We start from the raw sequence: 24,187 nt of genomic DNA on the forward strand, positions 1-24,187 counted from the left end.
CCAACGGGAAAGCCTGTCCCCTAAAATCATTCTCTCTCCCCAGATTGTAGAAGGAGTGGCACCAGCAGCTTGTGGCAATGGCAGTGGCTTGTGGCAGATTGTGGCAGCAGCAGCTGGTTGATGGCAGCTTGGGGCAGTGGCTGGCAGCAAATGGGGTAGTGGTAGCAGCAGCTGGCAGCACAGGCAGTGGCTGGCTGGGGACGGTGACTGGCAGCTCGGGGCAGTGGCTGGCAACAGACAGCGGCAGCTCGGGGCACGGCTGGTGGACGGCAGCTCGAGGCAGCAGCTAGCAGCAACCAGGGTACTGGCAGCTTACGGTAGCAGCAGCTGGCAGCTCAGGCAGCTGCTGGTGGCAGCTTGGGGCAACGGCTGGCTGACAGCAGCTCAGGGCAGCAGCTGGCTGACGGCAGCTCGGGGCAGTGGCAGCTCAGGGCAGCGGCTGGCAACTGAGCGCAGCAGCTCAGGGCAGCGGCTGGCTGACAGCAGCTCAGGGCAACGGATGGCAACTGACAGCGGCAGCTCAGGGCAGCGGCACATCAGGGCAGCGGCTGGAAACTGAGAGCAAAAGATCAGGGCAGCGACTACTGAAGGCAGCTCGGGGCAGCGGCTGGCAACTGACAGGCAGCTCAGGGCAGCGACTACTGAAGGCAGCTCTGGGCAGTGGCAACTCAGGGCAGCGGCTGGCAACTGAGAGCAGCAGTTCAGGGCAGCAGCTGACTGATGGCAGCTCGGGGCAGTGGCAGCTCAGGGCAGCGGCTGGCAACTGAGAGCAGCAGATCAGGGCAGCGGCTGGCTGAAGGCAGCTCTGGGCAGTGGCAGCTCGGGGCAGCGGCTGGCAACTGACGGGCAGCTCGGGGCAGTGGCAACTCGGCAGTGGCTGGCTGACGGCAGCTTAGGGCAACGGCAGGCAACTGAGAGCAGCAGATCAGGGCAGCAGCTGGCTGAAGGTAGCTCTGGGCAGTGACAGCTCGGGGCAGCGGCTGGCAACTGACGGGCAGCTCGGGGCAGCGGCTGGCAACTGACGGGCAGCAGCTACTGACGGCAGCTCGGGGCAGTGGCAACTCGGCAGCGGCTGGCTGACGGCAGCTTAGGGCAACGGCAGGCAACTGAGAGCAGCAGATCAGGGCAGCGGCTGGCTGAAGGCAGCTCTGGGCAGTGGCAGCTCGGGGCAGCGGCTGGCAACTGACGGGCAGCTCAGGGCAGCGGCTGGCAACCGACGGGCAGCTCAGGGCAGCGGCTACTGACGGCAGCTCTGGGCAGTGGCAGCTCGGGGCAGCGGCTGGCAACTGACGGGCAGCTCGGGGCAGTGGCAACTCGGGGCAGTGGTAACTCGGCAGCGGCTGGCTGACGGCAGCTTAGGGCAATGGCAGGCAACTGAGAGCAGCAGATCAGGGCAGCGGCTGGCTGAAGGCAGCTCTGGGCAGTGGCAGCTCGGGGCAGCGGCTGGCAACTGACGGGCAGCTCGGGGCAGTGGCAACTCGGCAGTGGCTGGCTGACGGCAGCTTAGGGCAACGGCAGGCAACTGAGAGCAGCAGATCAGGGCAGCAGCTGGCTGAAGGTAGCTCTGGGCAGTGACAGCTCGGGGCAGCGGCTGGCAACTGACGGGCAGCTCGGGGCAGCGGCTGGCAACTGACGGGCAGCAGCTACTGACGGCAGCTCGGGGCAGTGGCAACTCGGCAGCGGCTGGCTGACGGCAGCTTAGGGCAACGGCAGGCAACTGAGAGCAGCAGATCAGGGCAGCGGCTGGCTGAAGGCAGCTCTGGGCAGTGGCAGCTCGGGGCAGCGGCTGGCAACTGACGGGCAGCTCAGGGCAGCGGCTGGCAACCGACGGGCAGCTCAGGGCAGCGGCTACTGACGGCAGCTCTGGGCAGTGGCAGCTCGGGGCAGCGGCTGGCAACTGACGGGCAGCTCGGGGCAGTGGCAACTCGGGGCAGTGGTAACTCGGCAGCGGCTGGCTGACGGCAGCTTAGGGCAATGGCAGGCAACTGAGAGCAGCAGATCAGGGCAGCGGCTGGCTGAAGGCAGCTCTGGGCAGTGGCAGCTCGGGGCAGCGGCTGGCAACTGACGGGCAGCTCAGGGCAGCGGCTGGCAACCGACGGGCAGCTCAGGGCAGCGGCTACTGACGGCAGCTCTGGGCAGTGGCAGCTCGGGGCAGCGGCTGGCAACTGACGGGCAGCTCGGGGCAGTGGCAACTCGGGGCAGTGGTAACTCGGCAGCGGCTGGCTGACGGCAGCTTAGGGCAATGGCAGGCAACTGAGAGCAGCAGATCAGGGCAGCGGCTGGCTGAAGGCAGCTCTGGGCAGTGGCAGCTCGGGGCAGCGGCTGGCAACTGACGGGCAGCTCAGGGCAGCGGCTGGCAACCGACGGGCAGCTCAGGGCAGCGGCTACTGACGGCGGCTCAGGGCAGTGGCAACTCAGGGCAGCGGCTGGCTAATGGCAGCTCGGGGCAGCGGCTGGCAACCGACGGGCTGCTCAGGGCAGCGGCTGGCTGACGGCAGCTCGGGGCAGAGGCTGGCAACTGACGGGCAGCTCAGGGCAGCAGCTGGCAACTGAGAGCAGCAGATCAGGGTAGCGGCTGGCTGATGGAAGCTCGGGGCAGGGGCAGCTCGGGGCAGCGGCTGGCAACTGACGGGCAGCTCGGGGCAGCGGCTGGCTGACGGCAGCTCAGGGCAGCTGCTGGCTGACGGCAGCTAGGGACAGTGGCAGCTCGTGGCAGTGGCTGGCAACTGATGGGCAGCTCGGGGCAGCAGCAGCTCAGGACAGTGACTGGCAACTGACAGCAGCAGCTCAGGGCAGCGGCTGGCAACTGAGAGCAGCAGATCAGGGCAGCAGCTGGCTGACAGAAGCTCGGAGCAGTGGCAGCTCGGGGCAGTGGCAGGCAACTGACGGGCAGCTCAGGGCAGCAGCTGGCTGACGACAGCTCGGGGCAGTGGCAGCTCGGGGCAGTGGCTCACAACTGATGGGTAGCTCGGGCCAGCCGCTGGCTGACGGCAGCTCAGGGCAGTGGCAGCTCGGGGCAGCGGCTGGCAACTGACGTGCAGCGGCTGGCTGACGGCAGCTCAGGGCAGCGGCAGCTCGGGGCAGCAGCTGGCAACTGACGGGCAGCTCAGGGCAGTGGCTGGCTGACGGCAGCTTGGGGCAGCGGCAGCTCGGGGCAGCGGCTGGCAACTGACGGGCAGCTCAGGGCAGCGGCTGGCTGACAGCAGCTCGGGGCAGCGGCAGCTCAGGGCAGCGGCTGGCAACTGACGGGCAGCTCAGGGCAGCGGCTGGCTGACGGCAGCTTGGGGCAGCGGCAGCTCGGGGCAGCAGCTGGCAACTGACGGGCAGCTCAGGGCAGCGGCTGGCTGACAGCAGCTCGGGGCAGCGGCTGGCAACTGACAGCGGCTGGCAACTGACGGGCAGCTCAGGGCAGCGGCTGACTGACGGCAGCTTGGGGCAGTGGCAGCTCGGGGCAGCGACTGGCAACTGACAGCGGCAGCTCAGGGCAGCGGCTGGCAACTGACAGGGGCAAGTTGGGGCAGCGGCTGGCAACTGACGGGCAGCTCAGGGCAGCGGCTGGCAACTGAGAGCGGCAGATCAGTGCAGTGGCTGGCTGACGGCAGCTCAGGGTAGTGGCAGCTCGGGGGAGCGGTTGGCAGCAGGTGGGTGGTGGCAGCTCAGGGCAGTAACTTGTAGCTGGTAGTGGCAGCTCAGATCAGGGGCAGCTGCACGCAGCTGGCACTGGCTTGTGGTAATGGCAGCAGCATGTGGCAGCATCTGCTGCTGGCAGCAACTGGGGTAGTGGCAGCTTATGGCGGCAGTAGCTGGCAGCTTTGAGCAGCAGCAGATGCCTGGCAGTACATCAGGGCAGCGGCTGACGGTTGGTGGTTGGCAGCAGCAGCTTGAGACAGTGGCTGGCAGCAGCTCAGGGCAGCAACTGGCAGCAGCAGCTCAGATCAGTGGCAGGCAGCTCAGGGCAGCAGATTGCCACTGCGGCACACTACATCAGGTGCCAAGAAGTCTTAGTCCAACCCAGGAGGGAGAAACACAACACTGGAGATGGGGAAGAGAGACAGCATTGCTCAGCATTTATTGTGCAGCAGGAAAGGTCCAAGAAGGAATCAAGAAGGTTCAAGAAGAAAGATACCATTAATGAAGAACGAGGAAGAGAGGAGCAAAGCAGGAATGATTGCAGCGGCAGTAATGAGGAAACCAATGAAATGTGTTTTTAATCACTACACCTGGAAGTAGTGAAAGATGCATCCCTGGTAAAGCTGTGAAGAAATCAAAGAGTTTATTTCTTTGCAGCAGCATTGCTGAGGGGGGGGGGGCCTGTTTTTGGTTTGGGGCAGCCTCAGAAACCTAAAACAGTCCCTAGGAACAGGCAAAACTGGGTGGTGGCCATCTTTCTTGCTTTTAGCTTGAAAAACAGCCACTTCTGTGAGCAATGGCAGACAAGCACCACTGGTCTGCTGTCTGCTACTTGCTTTCCACCCCAGAGTACCATAAGACATCATGGGAGTGGCACTGGAGATTAATCAGAGTCTGGCCCTACAGGAGGGATGCAACCCCACACTGAACCACACTGCAGCTTCAAGCTGCTTCAGGTCAATTGGGGCGGGGTTGTTTGGATGCCATGCTAATAAAAATTACCCCCACCCTCCATCAGTAGCATCTTGGCACTTGCCCACCCACCCAGGTGACAGTGTGGGATTAGCCGGCTGCCATTTGGGGCCAAGTAGGAATTTTTTCCATCCACCTGAATTGGCCTACAGGTGGTTGGTTTTTCGCCTACTCTACACTGTGACACTGGAAAGGTTTTTTAATTGGCTAATGTTAGGAGGCGGTGCCACTAACTAGTGTAGTCCCTTGATCACAAGCACAGGTTAGTGTGGGAACAGATAGTGGTGCATAGCTGAATGCACAGGGAAGATGAAAATGAGGGCAGACATCTCATGGACCTGAATCAGCCTCTCAGGACTTCGGAACCCAGGTGGTTGGAGATGGAACCCCTGGGGTGAAATGCCAGTCTCGCCCATACAGAGGGGCCCTCGGAGTGGTGACGGACAGTCCAATCCTAACCACTCTTTCCTGGGAGTAAGCCCCATTGAATCTAATAGGACTTACTTCTGAGCAGACATGCATAGGATTGGGCTGTCAGGCTAAACCTGAGGGACAGTGAGGAGACAGAAGCCATCCTGCAGCTCAGACCAGAGTTTGCTCACCCAAAGAAGCAGAGGCAGTAATTGCAATGCAAATGCTGCCTTGATCTAGAAGTGGGATCCACAGGTTTCTGAGAAAATTAGTTAATAAAGTGTGGCCCAAGTTTTAACCCATTTTCTGTGTCCAGTCTCTTGTTTCCAGGGTGGGCACAAGGGAATGTTCTGGCAATCCAGTTTTCAGTCCAAGGAAAGACAGTATACAAATCTTCTAAATCCATGGTTCTCAAACTTTGAGGGAGCTTTACTCCCTCAGTAAGTTCTTGCAGAGGAGGGGGCTAGGCTAGCAACACGATCCCCAGGATTGCGCCACTAAGGGGGGTGCTTGTGACTTGCTTTATGAAGACAGGGCTGCAGCAAGCTGCAGGAGGTGCAGGGAGCCCTGCGCAGCCCTCTGCAGTGCTCCCCGAGGCTTGGAATGTTCGGAGAAAGCAGGCGCAAAGCACCTCCTGCAAAGCGGGGTAAAGTAAGTTACTTATAAAGAAAGTCACAAGTAACTTCCCTCACCCCCCATACAGGCACGATCTTGGGGTTCCCTTCCCTGCCTCTCCCCTTCCCCCACCCCTTAAAGGGACAGGGGAACCTTTACATGAACTGGTGGGTCGCAATCCACCAGTTTGAGAACCACTGTTCTAAATAAAGAAATCTTTTGCACCCTGCCACTGAACAGTCTTGACCAAGAGCTTCAGGTCCAACACCAGATCCCAACTTCTGAGTAAGGTGGGGGAAGCGGCAGCCTTGAGGCAGCACACGACAGCTACACTGCTGGTAGTATGCACCTATACACAGCCATAAAATTACTGCAGTAGTTCCCAAACTGTGGGTCTGAGAAATCCTGAGTGCTTGCCAATTTCAGTACTTGCTGCATTCTCAGGAAAGTACTTCCTGCTTGATGATGTCACTTCTGGCCATGATATCACCTCCAGGTTAATGACATCACTTCTTATGAGTCCTGGAAACTCTAAAAAGTGGGTCCTGGCACAAAAAGGTTTGAGAACCACTGATCTAATGGACTGGATTTTAGTTTGTACTTGGATCTTTACAAAGTTCCTCAAGTTCAGTCCAGTATTTACATTGCCTAGAATTATTCTGAAGAACTATTCTACATAGAGATGGAATTAAATGGAACATGGTTTCATCTTTATAACTTTCATTTGGAAACATAAAAATTTTACAATGGGCAGTCATAAGAAGTTAGGTACAGCAATACAGTGCTATCTCCCACTCCAAGCAGAAGTTAAAGGAAGTCTAGTAGTGAATGACCTCATGTTACTCAAAGCTATAAAGCAGCCTACAAGCAAAGAGGAACAAAGCAGACTCAATGACTTCATACAGAAAATTCAGTAAGGCCAATTAAATAAAGGTGACACTCTTCACACCTTCTGCTGATCTGTTCTGAAAAATAACATTTTCTATACACGCCTACCCAGGTGTGAGCCCCATTGAACTAAGTTGGGTTTAAGCCTGAATAGGCATGCACAGGATTGTCCTGTTAGGGAGGTAAACTAGATGCTTAAAGAAAGTGGGAATAATACAATGGGCACTGCTGCCCTTTATAGAGCCATCTCCAGTTCAAAAAGTGATCAGTTCATATTTTTATAGCTTAATGCATATAAAAATCAAATTTCAGAGCTGGCTGGATGCAACAGAATATTAGGATTCAATTATTCAAGATAATATTTTTCTAGTATGTTGCTAACACAGGTCTAACGCTATCCAAATTTTCCAGTATCAGTGCAGCCGTGCCAATGGGGAATGTACTGCATCCTGTGGTGTGGAGGCAGTCACAGAAGCCTTCGCAAAGTATGGGGGCACTTGTTCCCTTATCTCAGGGCTGGACTGCGGCTGCACTGATGCTGGAAAGTTGGATAGGATTGGGCCCACAATAATTTAGCCTTTCCCTTTAACATTGTTTTTAACTGGATGGATTTTTGCAACAGCTTCCATTCTCCTTCCGAAGCAATTGAAAGCAACAGTGTGTGCAGCATGCAATTCATCTTTGGATAGTAGAATGCTGCTAATTAAAAAGAATTGCAGGGAGGCCATACTGGATGCCAGCATAACAGTACGGTATTAAGTGAATACCCCATGCTAAAAGTGAAGCTTTTTTAACCCTGCAAAACATTTCCACTTAGAATGTGACCAAGTACTGACCCACACAATCAGACGAAGTGTACATTACTGACTCTTGCAGCCCGATCCTATAGATGATGTCATGCTTCTGGAGTTGGACTTGGAAGACCCAGGTTCAAATCCCTGCTCAGCCACAAAGCTTCTTGAGTGACCTTGGGCCAGACATTATTTCTCAACCTCACAGGGTTGTTGTGGGGACAAAAAAAGAGAAGGAATCGTGTACACCACCCTGAACTCCTTAGAGTAAGGGTGGTATAAAAATGTGAAAATAAAATGAAGCTTTCTTAACCTTTTAAAAAAGTACTTTTAAAAATTAAACTTTTTAGTTGGAAGAAGATCCCATTCAACTTAGTGGAACTAAAGCAGGAGATTGGGTTTCCCACTTTAAAAAAAAATGGCAAATGCAATTACAGGGGAAGGGCAATCCCTTTTTGGACTATGGTGCTAGGGGAGGGAAGCCTTAATGCCTCTCTTGCTGAAATAACCCCCAAGCTTTCCTTTGACCCATGGGGTCAGCTACTCACATGGTACTCCTAATTGGTCACTGATTAATCAAGCTAAATTGGGATTCATCCAAGACAAGCTTGCCAAAACCAGGTTGTCTGCAAAGGACAGACATTGCTCAGGGAGGAAGGCACCTGCCAAGCTCCAAAAAGGATCCTAGTGGAAGATACCCCTTAGCTGGGAGGTTCAACAACAAAAAAACCCATCACCAATCCACACTTGAGTAAGCCCTTTGCTTACAAACCATGCAAGGGGCTAGAAGCTGTGGCACAACTGCTAGTGCTAGGACTGGAAGCAGGCTCAAAGCCCAAGAGGGCGGGTTCTACTCTTGTATTGGCATTCCAATTACAATCTGATCAAGATAACTTTTGCACAGGAGCTCAAATGATCAAAGTGTTGGCTTTCCAGGAGCAGAATTAGCATATCTGCACATCAAGATGCAACTTGGACATCCTGTTTCATCTCCTGCTGAGAAATCTGCAGCCAACATCGAGGACTACACATGTTTGCCATCGCTTCCATATTTACATAATCTATACAAGCCACCCATCCCAAGGTACAGCCCACGTGTCTTCTGCCAAAATGCTACTGGGACAACTTTCTGTGACTCCCAGAAGGATCTTTTCCCCAGGTCATCCATTCTGCGTACATGACACAAAAGGAACCAGTTGAAAGGCAGACAGGCTTTCTGGGTGTTCTCTGGAGACAGTATCGTTCCCTTACAGGATACTAACTGTATCTTCCTATCCCATGTAACTTTTCCCAGTAAGGGAAAAAAGTAGAGGGTGTGGATGGGATTTTGAGCAGAAATACAGTTTCAAGGAAATGGGTGAAGCAGCTCTTCCCCCACCAGTCCTCTGTCAAGATTGCAGCCTCCTGAGACTGTTTCCCATGAACAAAGAAACAAACTAGGGCAAATTTAACATGATGTTGTGTCTGACATGTAGTCCGACCCTTCTGTGAAGGAAGATATTTATTCTATAGAAGGTCAATACCTTAGCACCCTAAGCAACATCCAAGGTGGTGCACTCACATGCAGGTCTCTCAATCTGACTCTTAAGAGGTTTTAGACTCAACAGATTCTCAATGCTAAATTAGCAGAAAGTCTTATTTTAAATTAAAATGTTACAGTACCATGTTTCACTAGCTGCCCTCGATGGTTTCAACCAGAAAATTCAACATATATCAGAAACTGTTTACAGATGAAAAACTGAGCCAGAGCACTCAAGTGGCATTGTCACCATAGCAACCACTCAACAGCAGTCCAGAAACTGATTATTAGTACAACAAATTGGGGAGGGGGGGGAATGTAGGTAGAGACAATGTTAATTTTGGAGGAAATGATTGTCCCCTGCTCTCCAAAAGAAGTCCCGTGACCACTTCCTCCCTGACCTATTCTATCCGCTTCTAGTGACCACATGACTTGTCACAGCTTTCAAAAGACCACTGTGAGCTTGAAGAAAGGTGAATGAATAAATTGAGGTCAATTTTGAGGATTTGTTTGGAAAGATCAGGCTTTATCTTTTTTAGAGCACCACCGTACGCATATCTACTCAGAAATAAGAACCACTTAGTCCAATGGAGATTACTCCCAGGAAAGCGTGTATAAGATTGCAGCCTGAGTTTGTACAACTCCCTTCATAAAAATATTCCACTGCACTTAATAATACACCTAGGAAGAGACTACTTCCAATTTGAAAATTATACAACATTGTGCTAGATTGTCCAGTTCCATACTGGGGTAGGTCACCCCCAACACTACAGGGCTAACAGCAGTTCCAAGAGCGGAGATTTATAGTCCAATCCTAACTAAATCCCTGCATGGCAATGAAGCGGCACCGGCGTGGGCTTTGCCGCATCCTGGGGGGGGATTTTTGGCTGCTGTAGGGTCTCTTCAAGGTAAAGGGACATTTGTTCCCTTGCCCTGAGGTAAACACCAGCGGCCACAACGGGTCAACTCAGACTTGTGCCAGTGATATCGTTAATGCAAATCCACAGCAATCTGTGTTGGGGGCTCAGGCCTGGGAAGGGGGGATAGGAAATGGCACAAGCCAGCACCACTGATCCTGACCCCTCTCGGGTCTGATCCACCCACCTTGCCAATGTTCTCCCCCTGTGCTGGACTTACCTGCTCCAGTAGGCATCCTTCTCTCTGCCAGTGTGCATGGGAAGGCTCCTGCCAGGGTACCATCAGGTACCATAACAGAGAAGGTTCCCCTGCAGGTCAAACAGGCCTCTGTAAATGATGGCACATGTAGAAGAGCCTTCTCAGATGACCTCAAAGAATAGCAGATTCATGTGTGGACTGAAGATTCACTGCTGAAATCATACATCTGTCCTCACCAGGAATGTCTACTGTGCAGTACAGACTTTGATGAGAACTAAGCTTTATGAACTGGGCTTTAATGTTCACAACCAAAGAAAAGTCAAGTTTCTAGTCCAATGGCTATAGGTAGATGTTTCTGGGGGGAAAAGTATTTTCTTTTTACACACCCTATTGTGTTCCGTAGGCCAGCGGTTCCTAAACTGTGGGTTGGGACTCACTGGTGTGTCACCAAAGGGTGATGGAAAGATCAGATAACTACAGTAATTGCCTCAAGCCTGGAGACTATTGAAAAAATCAAATACTGTAGCTGCTAATTACCCTGCAAAAAGCTCAGTTCCTGCAGTTTGCAAGGTAGCTGCTAACTGCCCTGTAAGGAGCAGAGCTCCTGCAATTTGCAAACATACATAAATAAAGAGAGATAAAGTTTGAGAGTCTTCTTTTCTGTGGCAACTGCAATAAAAAAAGCACACAGCCAGTCAAGAAAAATGGGTGTGGGATCTTTTGGGCTATCTGACCAGAATTGCAACTCAATGGGGTAGGGCTGCAGTTTTCAAACTCGCAGGGAGTTTGAATCCTGCAGTACGTCTTTTCGGGAGCAGGGGGGAGTGCACTTGCCCAAGCCTCCTGCAGTCCCCCGGGAGGGCGGGGAGCTCTGCGCGACCTTCAGCAAGGTTCCCCGGGTCAGGGAAGGTGACAGCGGAGCGATCGCGCCCCGCTCCACTAAACCAGAAGCAGTGCGCAATTGCTCCACATTCCCTTTTGACCAGGCTGCAGGGACTGGGGTGCACCCTCCAGTCCCTGCAGCAGCCGTCCCTGGCTGCGGGGAGCCAGGCGCAAGCACCTGCAGGGCTCCTTGGGTCAGGGAAAGTGAGAGCGCGATCCTGGGGATCACGTCGCTCCCTCCTCCCTGCCTCTTGGCTGCCCCCACCCCTTAAGGGGAAAGGGACCAGGATCCTCAGGCTGGGGCGTCACGATGCCCCAGTTTGAATACCACTGCAATAGGGGAGAGTAGTACAGCTTTTGTAAATTGACCCAGGTCTAAAGGCAGCGAAAAGGAGAATTGAAGAGAATGCTGAACCAAAAATCATTATTTTCCCAGTTTTCAGTAACTACAACAAATTCTGATCAATGTCTGATTGCTTCCTTCTGCCAGGGATGTAAAATGTGTTTCTGGTATTCTCAAAAAAATAAAATTGAACAGGCTTAAAGAAATACGTAATTAAAAGGCACCAGATCAATATAAAGAATAGGATGCCTGTATTTTTACACCTAAAATCTAACAAAACCTACCTAACGCTTCCTCAGAGTGAGATCAGCTATCTGTCAGCTATGTGGGGGTGGGGGGGGGCTGAGAATATGTTGCATTCTGAGCTTTTCAAATCTTATCTTAACATGGAAGAAGCTGAGAGTGTGCATTGGATGTAAACAGAAGTCTGTTCAAAGCAAACCTCTCCCAGCGCTGAAGCACAGAACGGTGCGTGCACACACGAAGAATATGATTGCGAAGAAAGAAAGAAAGAAAGAAAGAAAGAAAGAAAGAAAGAAAGAAAGAAAGAAAGAAAGAAAGAAAGAAAGAAAGAAAGAAAGAAAGAAAGAGGGGGCATATTCATGTTTGAAGTTACTCTTCAGTGACCTCAGCTGGCACACACCAGATCCGGGCAGGTTCTGGCTGCAGTTAATTTCTTCCTCTCCTGAGTAATTAGTGCTTTCATTAATGTGAGTGATTCAGGTTTTCAAAGAACAGAGGTTGGTTTCTACAGCTTTTTTGCCTCAGCACTGCTTCAGGCAAACCGGGCTACACCTTCCCGCCATGGAAGTAAAACTCCATTGGCTCTCCGTTCAAAAAGAGAGAGCAGCCAAAATAACTGCAGCCAAGAAGCCTGAAAGCTTGAGCTTTTTCAGCATGAAAGTGCTACGCACAGTCCCTGTCCCCCTGTTGCACGGCGAATCAGGGTTCAAGAACGAACTCAGCAGACTGAAGTTGTGGTGGTTTCCAAGCTTTTATTCATTGCCAGCAATGGGCTTCTCTTGGTGTTCAAAATGGGAGACACAGAGAGCTGTGGTCTCTCAGTGTCCCAGAGAAAAAAGCAACATTCCCTGCTGGGTGTGACCATATATACCTGTAGGTTCTTTGTCTCGAGAAAACTCCAATCATATTTGTTAGAGCCCATGATGTCAGAAATGGGGATTTTTCATTGGCTATTGCCATATCTGGAGCATACATTTAAATATCTCAGATTACTGTATTTGCCATTTTGGAGAACTCCTCCCCTTTCTGTAATGTCAATACTATTCCAAAGGGGTCAGTGTGCCTCTATCCTAATTTTCCTAATTGTTCCTGTTTCTCTAATTATGCTCCTATTTTAATGGTGTTTATACTTATTTTAATCAGTATTTTATCTTCTCTTCTAATCTAATTTCAAATATTTTATTTTTATTTTCCACAAGAAGTTATAAAGTGATTTCTGATTTCTATAAAAACTCAGTTCTTCTCTGATATAAACTGCATTTTCAAGAATCTTACGTTCCTGAGGCATCTTCCTTATCGGATTCTGCCAATTTTGATATGTAGCCTCACTAGTTTCATATCTGTTCTGTCAACTTTGATTTTGAACAGACTCCCTGTTAATGAGTCTGTGCCTTCCAAGATTAATTATTCTCATTACTAGAAATATTCTTAAATTCACTATCTATTCTGGTGCCTAGGAAAGTTATTCTCTGTCTGGTCTCCTCCTTAGCTTTCTATCTGTCTTGTGTCTTATCTGTAAACTTATTAACTTTTCTGGAGTCTCCTGTCAAACTCTTAATTAACTCCAGGCTTGTGATTTAAAGCATATCTGAATTTTAGCTATTTTCTCATTTAGCTTTCTAGCTCATTCTATGTTTTAATTTTAACAATTCTAAAAGCTAAAATAAAATCAATTCTAAATACCTTTATATTTGTTACTAGTATTCTTTAATTATTAGGCAGTGAAGAATTCTATCATACATGCTGACTTTTAATTCTTATCTGTGAGATGCAATAAATTTTGACAAGTTTTCAAGCTGGCAGGGAGCAAGCTTGTGTCTGCTTTCTACATTCCAAATTAGCTGTGTTGCCTTTATTTTTCAAGCTTCACTTTAAGGCAGACCCAAGTCTTTTCTTATTATTGATTAAAGAATGCATGCAAACATATTGCATTGTGCTTTTGGTGCTATTCTTATTTCTCAATTAGAAGTTCTAATTGAAATATCTAGATCTGTTAATGAAGTTACAGAGCTGCTGGCTTTTGTTAAACTAAGACATTAGGGAACATGGGCATTCTTATGGTTAGAAGCTTTTGCTCTTCAATTCCTGAAGCTGTGCAGCTTCTGTGTTGTTTGGTTAAAAGAAACTTTATTTTATTCTTAGTAAAGAAGCCCTGAATGAATACAATTTGGAAATCCAAATTGCTTCTCTCTTGCCTGTGAGGGCTGTCAGCTCCCAGATAATGACTTTATGACCTGAGGCATTAAGTTTTATTGGTTCAGTAGCAGAATCTGTAATTGATGGTCTAGCTACTTTTCTGCTTGCCTCAGTCTATAGAATGTCCTGTTTAAGCACTACTAAGCCTCTCTTTAAATCCACATATTTGTTAATCTCTCATTAATATCTAATTCTCACATTAAACTTCCCTTAAAATTCTTCTAAAATCTTATTTTCCCCTTTGTTCTGAAAGCAGCTTTGAAACTGCTTTTCCTCTGTTTAAAGGCAGCCCATAGGTTTGAGGGGGGGGGGGGATTCCAGCAGCAAGCAGTTTGAACTCAGATGTCATAACTCTTGTCAAGGGGATTCTGTGAAGCCCGTTATCTAATCAGGTGTCAAATTGTTTTATGACTGGGGAATCTCTTGCAACATTCCATTTCATTACTCCTGCTTGCTACCCCTAGCTCTGATTCTAAGGGTCACACAAAGTTTATTCTGATTTTCCCTTTTGCATTTCCCTCTAAGGCTTCTGGGCAAAATGGATTCAAACTATCTATTTTTTGCCTTTATATTACTAAACTTATTGCTTTAAACTAATTCACTTAGGTAACCTTCCTTACAACTTTGTAATGTTTTTGTACAAACAGACTCTCCCAGAGAAAGCAAAATTGCTTTTCTGGGCCTGGTTAAACTTCTTGCTGAACCAATGTTTGTGAATTTCTATCCCAAACAGTCTCCCTTAATATAACATCATGGCTATAACTTTGGCATAAGTTTGTTTTGGCCTTTCAAACATACATTTGAACAGCATTAGCACATGAACATGTATACAGTTTGGATTACCTCTGCCAGCTTGTCTCACCCCCCCCCCCCACCAGACAGCATCGTGGGAAATAAACCAAAGCCAGAGAACAACTAAAACCCCTTCTTTTCAGTCACTTCCAATAAAGGCTTCCATGTAAGAGGCCGCTACATAAGGGAAGGAAGCAGAGGCTCTTCTGCTGAATGGCGAGGGTGAGGAAGAAGTGAACACCTGCCAACAGCATATTGAAAGAGACCCAAACACATTTTAAATCTAAACACACGTCTGCAGGGCTGAGCAGTCTTTCTCAAACAACTCCCTTCAGGGACTTGATGTGCTCTGCATCTTTCCACAGTGCCTCTGCTTTCATCTATTGATTCTTAGTGCACCTGGCAAAGAAAGGAATCTGTTGTATATGGCAACACAAATGCCTGCTCTCATCTAGGGCCACCAAAGCAAAAATGTTAATTCTAGCAAATTCTGGGGAGTTGGAACATTCGGATGTGTGGGAAAGAATTCTATTCCATTGAGCTGAAAATGATCTGGAAGAATGGGAAATTCTATAAAATCGAGGGCATCTTTCGAAATTCTTAAAAATAGGTAGCAAAGGCTACAAATAACTACTCAGACCTCTCTCTCTCTCTCTCTCTCCCCCCCCTATGCTTTTTGTCCCTTCTTTCCCCAAGGTGATACTTTTATCCACCCATTACGATCTTTCTTACACTGTTTTGTGTATCTCCTTTAAGATGCTTCATCTAGGCAGCAGGAAAGTCAAAGAGAAAACTGGTTGATGGTCTACCAATCCCTTTTCCAAACTCCTGCCAACACTTTCCTTTAAAAAGAGGGGAAGGAGAGACACGTTTGCTTTGTTTACTCATATGAACACTTTGTTTCTTTTACCGTTTAAGACAGAAGGTAAAAAGAAAAAGAAAGGTAAAATTCCAAAAGAAGGGGAATTTTGTATTGGCAACCTTCAGTCTCGAAAGACTATGAGAGACAAATACATTCCAAAGGAAAGAAAAAAGGAAAAAGAAGAGCAGTGGTTTGTAATGAGGGTTGCTCTATAAGAAAAGATAGAGAATGGGATCCCTTTGATCCCTACATGACAGCTATAAGCACTGTTTTATTGACCTAACTTTTCATGCAGTCTTATCACAAGGGCATTTGCAAGCTGCTCTGGAACTATTATTATTAACAGTATTTATATACCGCTTTTCAACAAAAAGTTCACAAAGCAGTTTACAGAGAAAAATCAAATAACTAATGGCTCTGTGCCATTACACAAAGCAGGATGCAAAATTTAAAAACAAATGGAAAGCAAACATGGAAGCTGTGAAGCTATCTGTTCTCCAAAGCTGCAGGGGGTATCACAGGAATCCAAAGTGAGTCTAACTGCACATGTGGATAATTCGGCTACTACTGTGACTGAAAAAAAGGAACAAAATAAATATATAAGGCAGCAGCTTAGCAGCAGCAACTACTGTTCTTTGGACTGCACCCCAGCACTTGGATGTCCTGGCACAGAATGGGCAAGGGCTATTTGGATTTTAATCTAGAGAAGGCTGGATTTGGTCCAAGTGACAGCATATGGCCAGCCCTGCCCACTGTTTCTTAAACATGAGGAGCTGGAGCCCAAGCCTACTGGGAAGTGAAAGCTTCCGATCTGCACACTCTTCCCGCTGATCTAAAGCAGGTGGGACAGAGGCACTCTCACAAAAGGGAAAAGTACTTGGGCCATGCTCAAAAATATTCCTTTCCTTGCTTCTTCACGTGCCTCCAAGCTGATAAGCCACCACTTTGATTTAAATTAAATCATAGACACAGCAATATCAATCACGTGGCAGCTTCCAGGTCATACATATTATATCCAGGACGGACACTGCTGGCAGCGATATTGCCAGCCTGGCAGGACAGATGGGAGGAGGGAAAGGCGGGGCGGGAACACCAAGGATCAGAGCTGGTGATATGCAGGCTGGGTGCCCTGGTTGGTTCTGGCAGAGAAGCCTGAGAAGGCACGGAGAGAGGGGGCATGCCCACAGGTTCACCAGGGCTGGTACTCATACAGTGCGGAGCCAAGAGTCAGGGAAAGGGTTAGTGGAAGCGCCTGCAAAGCCTTCCAAGGAGCAGAGCAGAGCAGTGCAGGGATGTTAAAACAGAAGCCCTTTAGGCTGCGGGCGTCTCTGCACTCTTACCCAGGAGTAAGCACCACTGAACAGGATGGAAGCGCCTTCTGAGTAAACCTGCCTCCAGCCCCAGGGCTCTGCTCCCCACCTGGTGGCCAAGCGGGTGGGTGCAGGGAAGGCATAGCCATGGTCCAGTCCTAACCAACTTTTCAGCACTGAGACAAGGGCAATGCAGCCCTGAGGAAAGGGAACACATGTCCCCTTACCTTGAGGAGGTCTCTGTGACCGCCTCCCCACCACAGGATGCAACACACGCCCCATTGGCATGAACTGCGTCAGCGCTGAAAAGAAGGATAGGCTCAGGCCCTTGGGCTACAAGCCTACCCACACTTTCCTAAGAGTGAGTTCCATTGACTATAATTCGGAGTAGACATGCATGGCACTGGGCTCTTCGACTACAATCCCATTCACACGTTCCTGGGAGTAAGCCCCACGGACTGTAATGGGACTTACTTCTGAGTAGACATGCACAGGACTGGGCCCCCAGGCTTCTCTCCTCTCCCCCCGCCCCACTACCTCCTGGAAGAGCTCCAGACTGTAGGTGTTGTCGTCGTCGGCGAAGAAGAGCACTCCGGGCGGTGCCGGGGAGGCGTGCTGGTGCCGCTGCCGGATCCAGGCCAGGCCGGCGTTGCGCTGCTCGGTGGCCCGCGGCAGGCCGGGGCGCTTATACCTGCGCGGGGTGAGCACGTGCAGGTGGGTGCAGGGGGGGCCGGCGCCGCCCCCTCGCCCCAGCCCGGCCACGAAGCGGCTGACGAGCTCGGTGCGCACCGCCGAGTCCTCCACCAGGATCCAGTGCAGGCGTGCCACCTGCCGCAACGTGTTGGCCAGGCGCGTCAGCTCCGCTTTCTGCACCGGCCGGCTGTAGGTCGGCGTGATGGCGTAGATGAGGGGCTGCTGCGGCTGCGACTCGGCTTCCCGCCGCCGGGGCGCCCCCTCGTGCTGCTGAGCGAGGAGGGCCGCGGGAGGGCGCGCCCTGCCCCCGCCGCCGCTGCCGTCTGTGTCCAGCATGACGATCACCAGCAGCGCCCAGGGGAGCAGCACCAGGAAGCGGCTCAGCAGCAGCGACTTCATGCTGGGGCCGCCGCCGGAGCGCCCGCCGCCGGCGCTGCTGCAGCCCTCGCAACACCGGCAGTGGCAGCGCGGGCTGCCGCCGCTACCGCCGCCAGCGCCGCCGCCTCCTCCGCGGACACTCAGCCTGCGCTCCCCGCCTCGCCATGGAGCGGGCGGCAGGGCGCACGGCTTCCTCCCGGCGCCGGGGAGCTCGGCGCAGCGCAGCCGGCGAGGAGGGGAGGGGGCGGCCCGCCTTGGCCCCCACACGGCTGGAGAGGTGGCGAGGGCGGCAGGGGGCGCGCGCACAGGCCGCGGACCCCCCGGCGCTGGCAGGGGGAGAGCGAGCCGCAGGCGGGCCGGGGTCCCAGGGGAGCCGTGGCGCCCGAGGGGGCGGCCCTCCCCGCAACTCTCAGTTGTTGTCCGCGCCTTCGATCTCCGGAGCCGCGTGCGGGCTGGGTGGGCGCGATCACCGGCCCCCTGCAAACACCCCCCAAGTCTACCCCAAGTCTGCCGCTGCTGCTGCTGCTTGGGCTCCTTTTCCCTTCGGGTCCAGCATCGCCTTCCTTTTATCCCTCTCCGTTCCCGAAGCCGCGGCGGGACTGCAAGGGGGGGAAGGACGAGGGTGCCCTGAACTCTTCCAGGTACCTCCTCCCAGCGTTGGAGAGGGGCGGCTCTGGAGTCCCGAGGGTCTGGCAGGCAGGCGGGCGGGCGGGCTTGGGGAGGGGGAGAAGGATCCAGCAGGAGAGAGGGAGGCAGGCTTCTTCCCAGGGCGCTGTTGGTGGTGCTGGTGTCTGCGTGTTGGGGAGGAGAGGGAGGGATCCCCTCTGGGCTGATGCGGCGCAGGGGTGGGGAGTGGGGAGCGATGCCTCCCCCCCCCCTGGAGTAGCTGCACGGAGAGGCTCTGCTCCCACGACTCTCTTTACATTGCAGGGTCTCTTTGGAGCACAGCACAGGCAGGGGATGGGTTCACGTGCTTAAAACTCTAGAGAGCGGGCGGGGGAGGAGGAGGAAGAGTGGGGTGGGGGGGAGGAGGAGGAGGTGCCGGGGTTGGGGTGGAGATTAGTCACACCGTGAAAAAGCAAATGCCCTGATTCCTCATCATCCGCCTGCCATCCACACAGCCCAGGGAGAGCTGACAGCGTTGGGGGGTGTGATTGTGACGCTGCAGGAGCAGTGCCCCCAAGCAAGGAAGAGAATTTCTCCTCCTCGTACTTCTTCCTTGGCTCCCTCCCACTGCGAGCCAGCCCCAGTTTGGAAAGGTGGGAAGCCCAGCCAAGGAGAGGCGCAGTGCCTCCGGTTCTTGCCTCTTCTGGTTCCCATCGGAAGCCAAAGAGCGGCGTTTTGTTCAGCCTCTTGTTCCGCAACCCTGGCAGACCCGACCCCAGCAGCTTCCCTGGGGATCGGCTACTTTGGACGGGTACACAGAGTGCAATCCTAGGCATATCTACTCAGAAGTAAGTCCCATCATGTTTAATGCGGTTTACTCCCAGGAAAGTACGTATAGGATTGCAGTGACAGTGTGTGGCTGGCTCCGGAGGTAGGTGGCATGCAGGCACCTCGCCTTCACCATCCCCTCCCGCACCTGAGCGACAAAAGCCGGAGCCCTGCAAGGACCGTGGTGGAAGAGGCTCCTCTGCGGTTCACACACCAGAACTGGCTGAGAGCAACGGAGCAAGTCAGATCTGTGCACACAGAACAGCAGCCAAGCTCCCAGTGCTATACGTGAGAATGAGGGTGTCACAGTGCAAGATTCACCCTGAGCATGCCTCCTCCCTACAAAATCCCACTGAGTTCCATGGGGGCTTACTCTCAAGTAAGTGTCATGGGATTGCAGCCGCGAATGTCACCCACCCATCTCCCCCTGTGGAGAGATACCTGAGGTCACACATTGCTTTCTATGGGAGATGCTGGAGTTCCCACTTTGGATGTTACAAGGAAGTGCAAAAAGAGCGTGAGGAGTTCACACAGGATTCTTTTCCTCTACACATTTGGCAATGGGCATAAGAACATAAGAACAGCCCCACTGGATCAGGCTATAGGCCCATCTAGTCCAGCTTCCTGTATCTCACAGCGGCCCACCAAATGCCCCAGGGAGCACACCAGATAACAAGAGACCTCATTCTGGTGCCCTCCCTTGCATCTGGCATTCTGACATAACCCATTTCTAAAATCAGGAGGTTGCGCAAGTAAGGGCAGTAAGGGAAAGGACCTTACTCATGAAATCATCATAGGCTATAACTCCTAAACACACTTATCTGGGAAAACACCCCATCACCGACCAAAATGGAATAAACTTCTGAGTAAACCTGTATGGGACTGCTCTGTTAATGTAGCAGAACTATCAGCCCAGTCCTAGGCATGTCTACTCTGAGGTAAGCCCCATTATAGGCAATGGGGCTTACTCCCAGGTAAGTGGATAGGATTGAGCTGCCAAGTTACAATCCTATCCACACTTTCCTGGAGTAAGCCCACTGACTATAATGGGACTTCTGAGTAGACCTGCATAGGATTGGGCTGTGAATCTAAACCATTAGCACAGCAAGTAAGGCTGTAAAGACAGAAATAAAATTGCTCTGGATATAGTTGTAAAAATTTAACTAGCATGCCATGTGGTCCTAAGCACATTTAAGCCCTACTAAATTCAGTGCAGGGTACAATCCTAAGCAGGATGATTTAGGAGAAAGTCCCATTGGAAGGATATGTACAAACATGCAAGGATTGGATTGTCACATCAGCACTTTTGTTTTAATAGGAACACATCACTGTGCATTTTAGAATGGGGCAAAGCTGATCCTTTCATTGTAAAATGGAAATATACTGCATACACTTAAAAGTATAATCACAATATTCTCTACTGTAATTGCTAAATCAAATATCTTGTTATCTTTTTCAATCATTGTTTTCATGTGTTAAAGAGAAACTACACTATTGCACATTGGATAGGATTGCAGATATTCTTACCTTGTAGAAATGAATGAAATGGGACTGCTTCTGACAGCCCAATCCTAACCAAGTCTACTCAGAAGCAAGTCCCATTGTAGTCAATGCATACTCCCATGTAAGTATGCATTGGACTGCAGCCTGAGTAAACATGGTTTGTGCTGATAATAGTACTAGGATGAGCTAGAATTGTTCTAATGAATAGCTTGTTTTGAACTTGTCGGGAGAAATGTTTACTTCATGGTCTTTGTGGGCCAAAGGCTGCAGTCCTGTATAGCTCCATTGAAATCCATGGGATACAATCAGCCCAACTTTGTGTAGGATTTTAACCAAAGGCAATAGATCTTTTTTAGCCCCCCATATAAACAAAATTATCCATTTTATATAGTCTCCTATGTAGGCACATATGTCTGCTTGACTATCCAGAGGGGACATATTCATTCCTGAGGGCTCAGATGCAGAAAAGGCATTAGAGTGATGTAATGTAAACTGAAATCTGTGTGGAACCAGAGTGACAAATGGCCATGCACTGAACATCTAAATGAGCAAACATCTGTGCAGTGGAGAGATAATTAGAGTTAGTATGTTCTGTAGAGAAATGGAAGGATTGTCATGTGATTAATGAATCACAGGAGGGATGCAGCAAATATAAATAGTCAAATACATTCAAATCAGAGCATCTCAGACATGAAGTTACAGTGGCCTATTTTGTGCTGATGCCGTTTATCTAAAGGCCAATAACCAAAATAGCATCTTTCTCAGAATGGCTGAGCATCCCTTAATTTCCCCCATTTACTATACAATGCTCTCTCTCTTTTTTTTAAATCATCAAGCATTACTTGCTGGTTAATTCAGCATATGAATTAAAGATGCAATCAACGAAGCTCTAATCCCTTTGCCCACCGCAAAGGCAAGGGTCAGTGAGGTGAATTCATACAAAGTCTGTAACCTTCAAAATACCCTATTGCTCTACCAAAGCAGGAAGGGGCAGGGGAAAAAAAGCTCCAAAAAAGTGTGGAACAAGGAGCTGATGCAGTGTGTGCTAGTTAGCACTGTCAACTGTTCAGTTGGCACTGCTCCTATGCCATTAGCAGCAGCCTGACATGCAGAAATAAAGCAGATGGAGATTTCCCAGGCACAGAGACCGAAGTGACCGGAAAAGCTTTACCTGCTTCATTTCTGTGTGCCAGGCACCAGTAAAAAAGTTTGGCAGCCCTGCTGGTAAATTGAAGTCAAAATGTTAACAGCTTGTGGAGTTGCAGACATCTGAAAAGGGTGATTATGGCAGCATGTGTGGAAGAGAAGCTAGTCCTCTACCTCTGTGACCAATTCCTAGTAGCTGGTGTCAAAAATCAACACCTCTGTCTGCTCGGCACTTTGTGGGACAGCCTGTAACTAAGTGGTACAGCACATGCTTTGGATATAGACGGATCCCACCACGTTCCATCTCCAGCTCTGACAGAAAAGGATTACTGCCTGGAGAACCACAGCCAGTCAGTGTCAACAATCGATCTGAACTAAACAAACCAAATGATCTGGCTCATTATCAGGCCGCTTCTTCTGTTCCTAACCATTTTTAATGCCTTATAATGCATTTATCCACATTATTTTTATTGCTTAGCATAGCATAACGCCTTTCAGAAGGCGTTTGACATGGTCCCTCACCAAAGGCTACTGAAAAAACTCCACAATCAGGGAATTAGAGGACAGGTCCTCTCGTGGATTGAGAACTGGTTGGAGGCCAGGAAGCAGAGAGTGGGTGTCAATGGGCAATTTTTACAATGGAGAGAGGTGAAAAGCAGTGTGCCCCAAGGATCTGTCCTGGGACCGGTGCTTTTCAACCTCTTCATAAATGACCTGGAGACAGGGTTGAGCAGTGAAGTGGCTAAGTTTGAAGACGACACCAAACTTTTCCGAGTGGTAAAGACCAGAAGTGATTGTGAGGAGCTCCAGAAGGATCTCTCCAGACTGGCAGAATGGGCAGCAAAATGCCAGATGCGCTTCAATGTCAGTAAGTGTAAAGTCATGCACATTGGGACAAAAAATCAAAACTTTAGATATAGGCTGATGGGTTCTGAGCTGTCTGTGACAGATCAGGAGAGAGATCTTGGGGTGGTGGTGGACAAGTCGATGAAAGTGTCGACCCAATGTGCGGCGGCAGTGAAGAAGGCCAATTCTATGCTTGGGATCATTAGGAAGGGTATTGAGAACAAAACGGCTAGTATTATAATGCCGTTGTACAAATCGATGGTAAGGCCACACCTGGAGTATTGTGTCCAGTTCTGGTCGCCGCATCTCAAAAAAGACATAGTGGAAATGGAAAAGGTGCAAAAGAGAGCGACTAAGATGATTACAGGGCTGGGGCACCTTCCTTATGAGGAAAGTCTACGGCGTTTGGGCCTCTTCAGCCTAGAAAAGAGATGCTTGAGGGGGGACATGATTGAGACATACAAAATTATGCAGGGAATGGACAGAGTGGATAGGGAGATGCTCTTTACACTCTCACATAATACCAGAACCAGGGGACATCCACTTAAATTGAGTGTTGGGCGGGTTAGGACAGACAAAAGAAAATATTTCTTTACTCAGCGTGTGGTCGGTCTGTGGAACTCCTTGCCACAGGATGTGGTGCTGGCGTCTAGCCTAGACGCCTTTAAAAGGGGATTGGACAAGTTTCTGGAGGAAAAATCCATTATGGGGTACAAGCCATGATGTGTATGCGCAACCTCCTGATTTTAGAAATGGGTCAAGTCAGAATGCCAGATGTAGGGGAGGGCACCAGGATGAGGTCTCTTGTTATCTGGTGTGCTCCCTGGGGCATTTGGTGGGCTGCTGTGAGATACAGGAAGCTGGACTAGATGGGCCTATGGCCTGATCCAGTGGGGCTGTTCTTATGTTCTTATGTTCTTATGCATGCCCAGATGTTTTACAAGGTGGATTGAAATGAATTTATAAATACCCTCTGGATGCGTATACAGGCAGCCCAATACTAAATTCTCCCCTCCCCAATGTTGCCATGCCCCTGGAGTGATGCACTGCATCCTGTGAGGAGCAATAAACCTCCATTAGTTCAGTGGGTCACCTCAGTTCTGTGCCAGCTACAGCACTAAACTTTGCTAGTGCAGGTCTGAGGTAAGGGGGAGGGAATCGGAGGCAAGTGAGATGAGGATATCACTGCATGTTGCCGCTGCAATGTCTGCAGCAATCTCTCCCTCCCAAACACTCCTGTTCCTTCCCCGCCCTGTCCCACCTCCATGGTTGGCCTATTGGTTCCAGCAGAAGCAGCAGGCTCCATTGGCCAAGCTATGGTGTGGCTGCCTCATGTGGCAGCGCTTGCAAAATGGTCACTTGTGGCACACCACACATGCCATCAGCAGCAGAATACTGTCACGCTGTTGTAAACCCCTCTGTGCATCAGTCCAATCGTAGCCGACATCTGGCCCTAAGTCTTTGTAGGCTGTCATTCTCATGCATCGATGCAATATTTTATAGCAACACCTGCTCCATTTCCCCCACGTGCCCATGATCAAATTTACTGATGATCTTACTACCCAATCCTACCCCCCCCCCAGATCTGTGCTACTGGAACTTGCAGTCCAGCAGTTC

At 50.5% G+C, this 24,187-nt stretch overlaps 1 protein-coding gene across 1 annotated transcript in view; it reads right to left on the reverse strand.

The window, feature by feature from the left end:
- The window catches only part of B3GAT2 (beta-1,3-glucuronyltransferase 2), a 38,270-nt gene extending 20,608 nt beyond the window's left edge, over positions 1–17,662 (reverse strand). Inside the window, exon 1 of the mRNA XM_066612430.1 lies at positions 17,108–17,662. Within this exon, the coding sequence (XP_066468527.1) occupies positions 17,108–17,662 (555 nt within the window). The remainder of the gene's footprint in view (positions 1–17,107) is intronic.
- Between the last annotated feature and the right edge of the window lie 6,525 nt (positions 17,663–24,187).

The sequence above is a fragment of the Tiliqua scincoides genome, chromosome 1, assembly GCF_035046505.1.
Source record: "Tiliqua scincoides isolate rTilSci1 chromosome 1, rTilSci1.hap2, whole genome shotgun sequence".
Taxonomy (NCBI): domain Eukaryota; kingdom Metazoa; phylum Chordata; class Lepidosauria; order Squamata; family Scincidae; genus Tiliqua; species Tiliqua scincoides.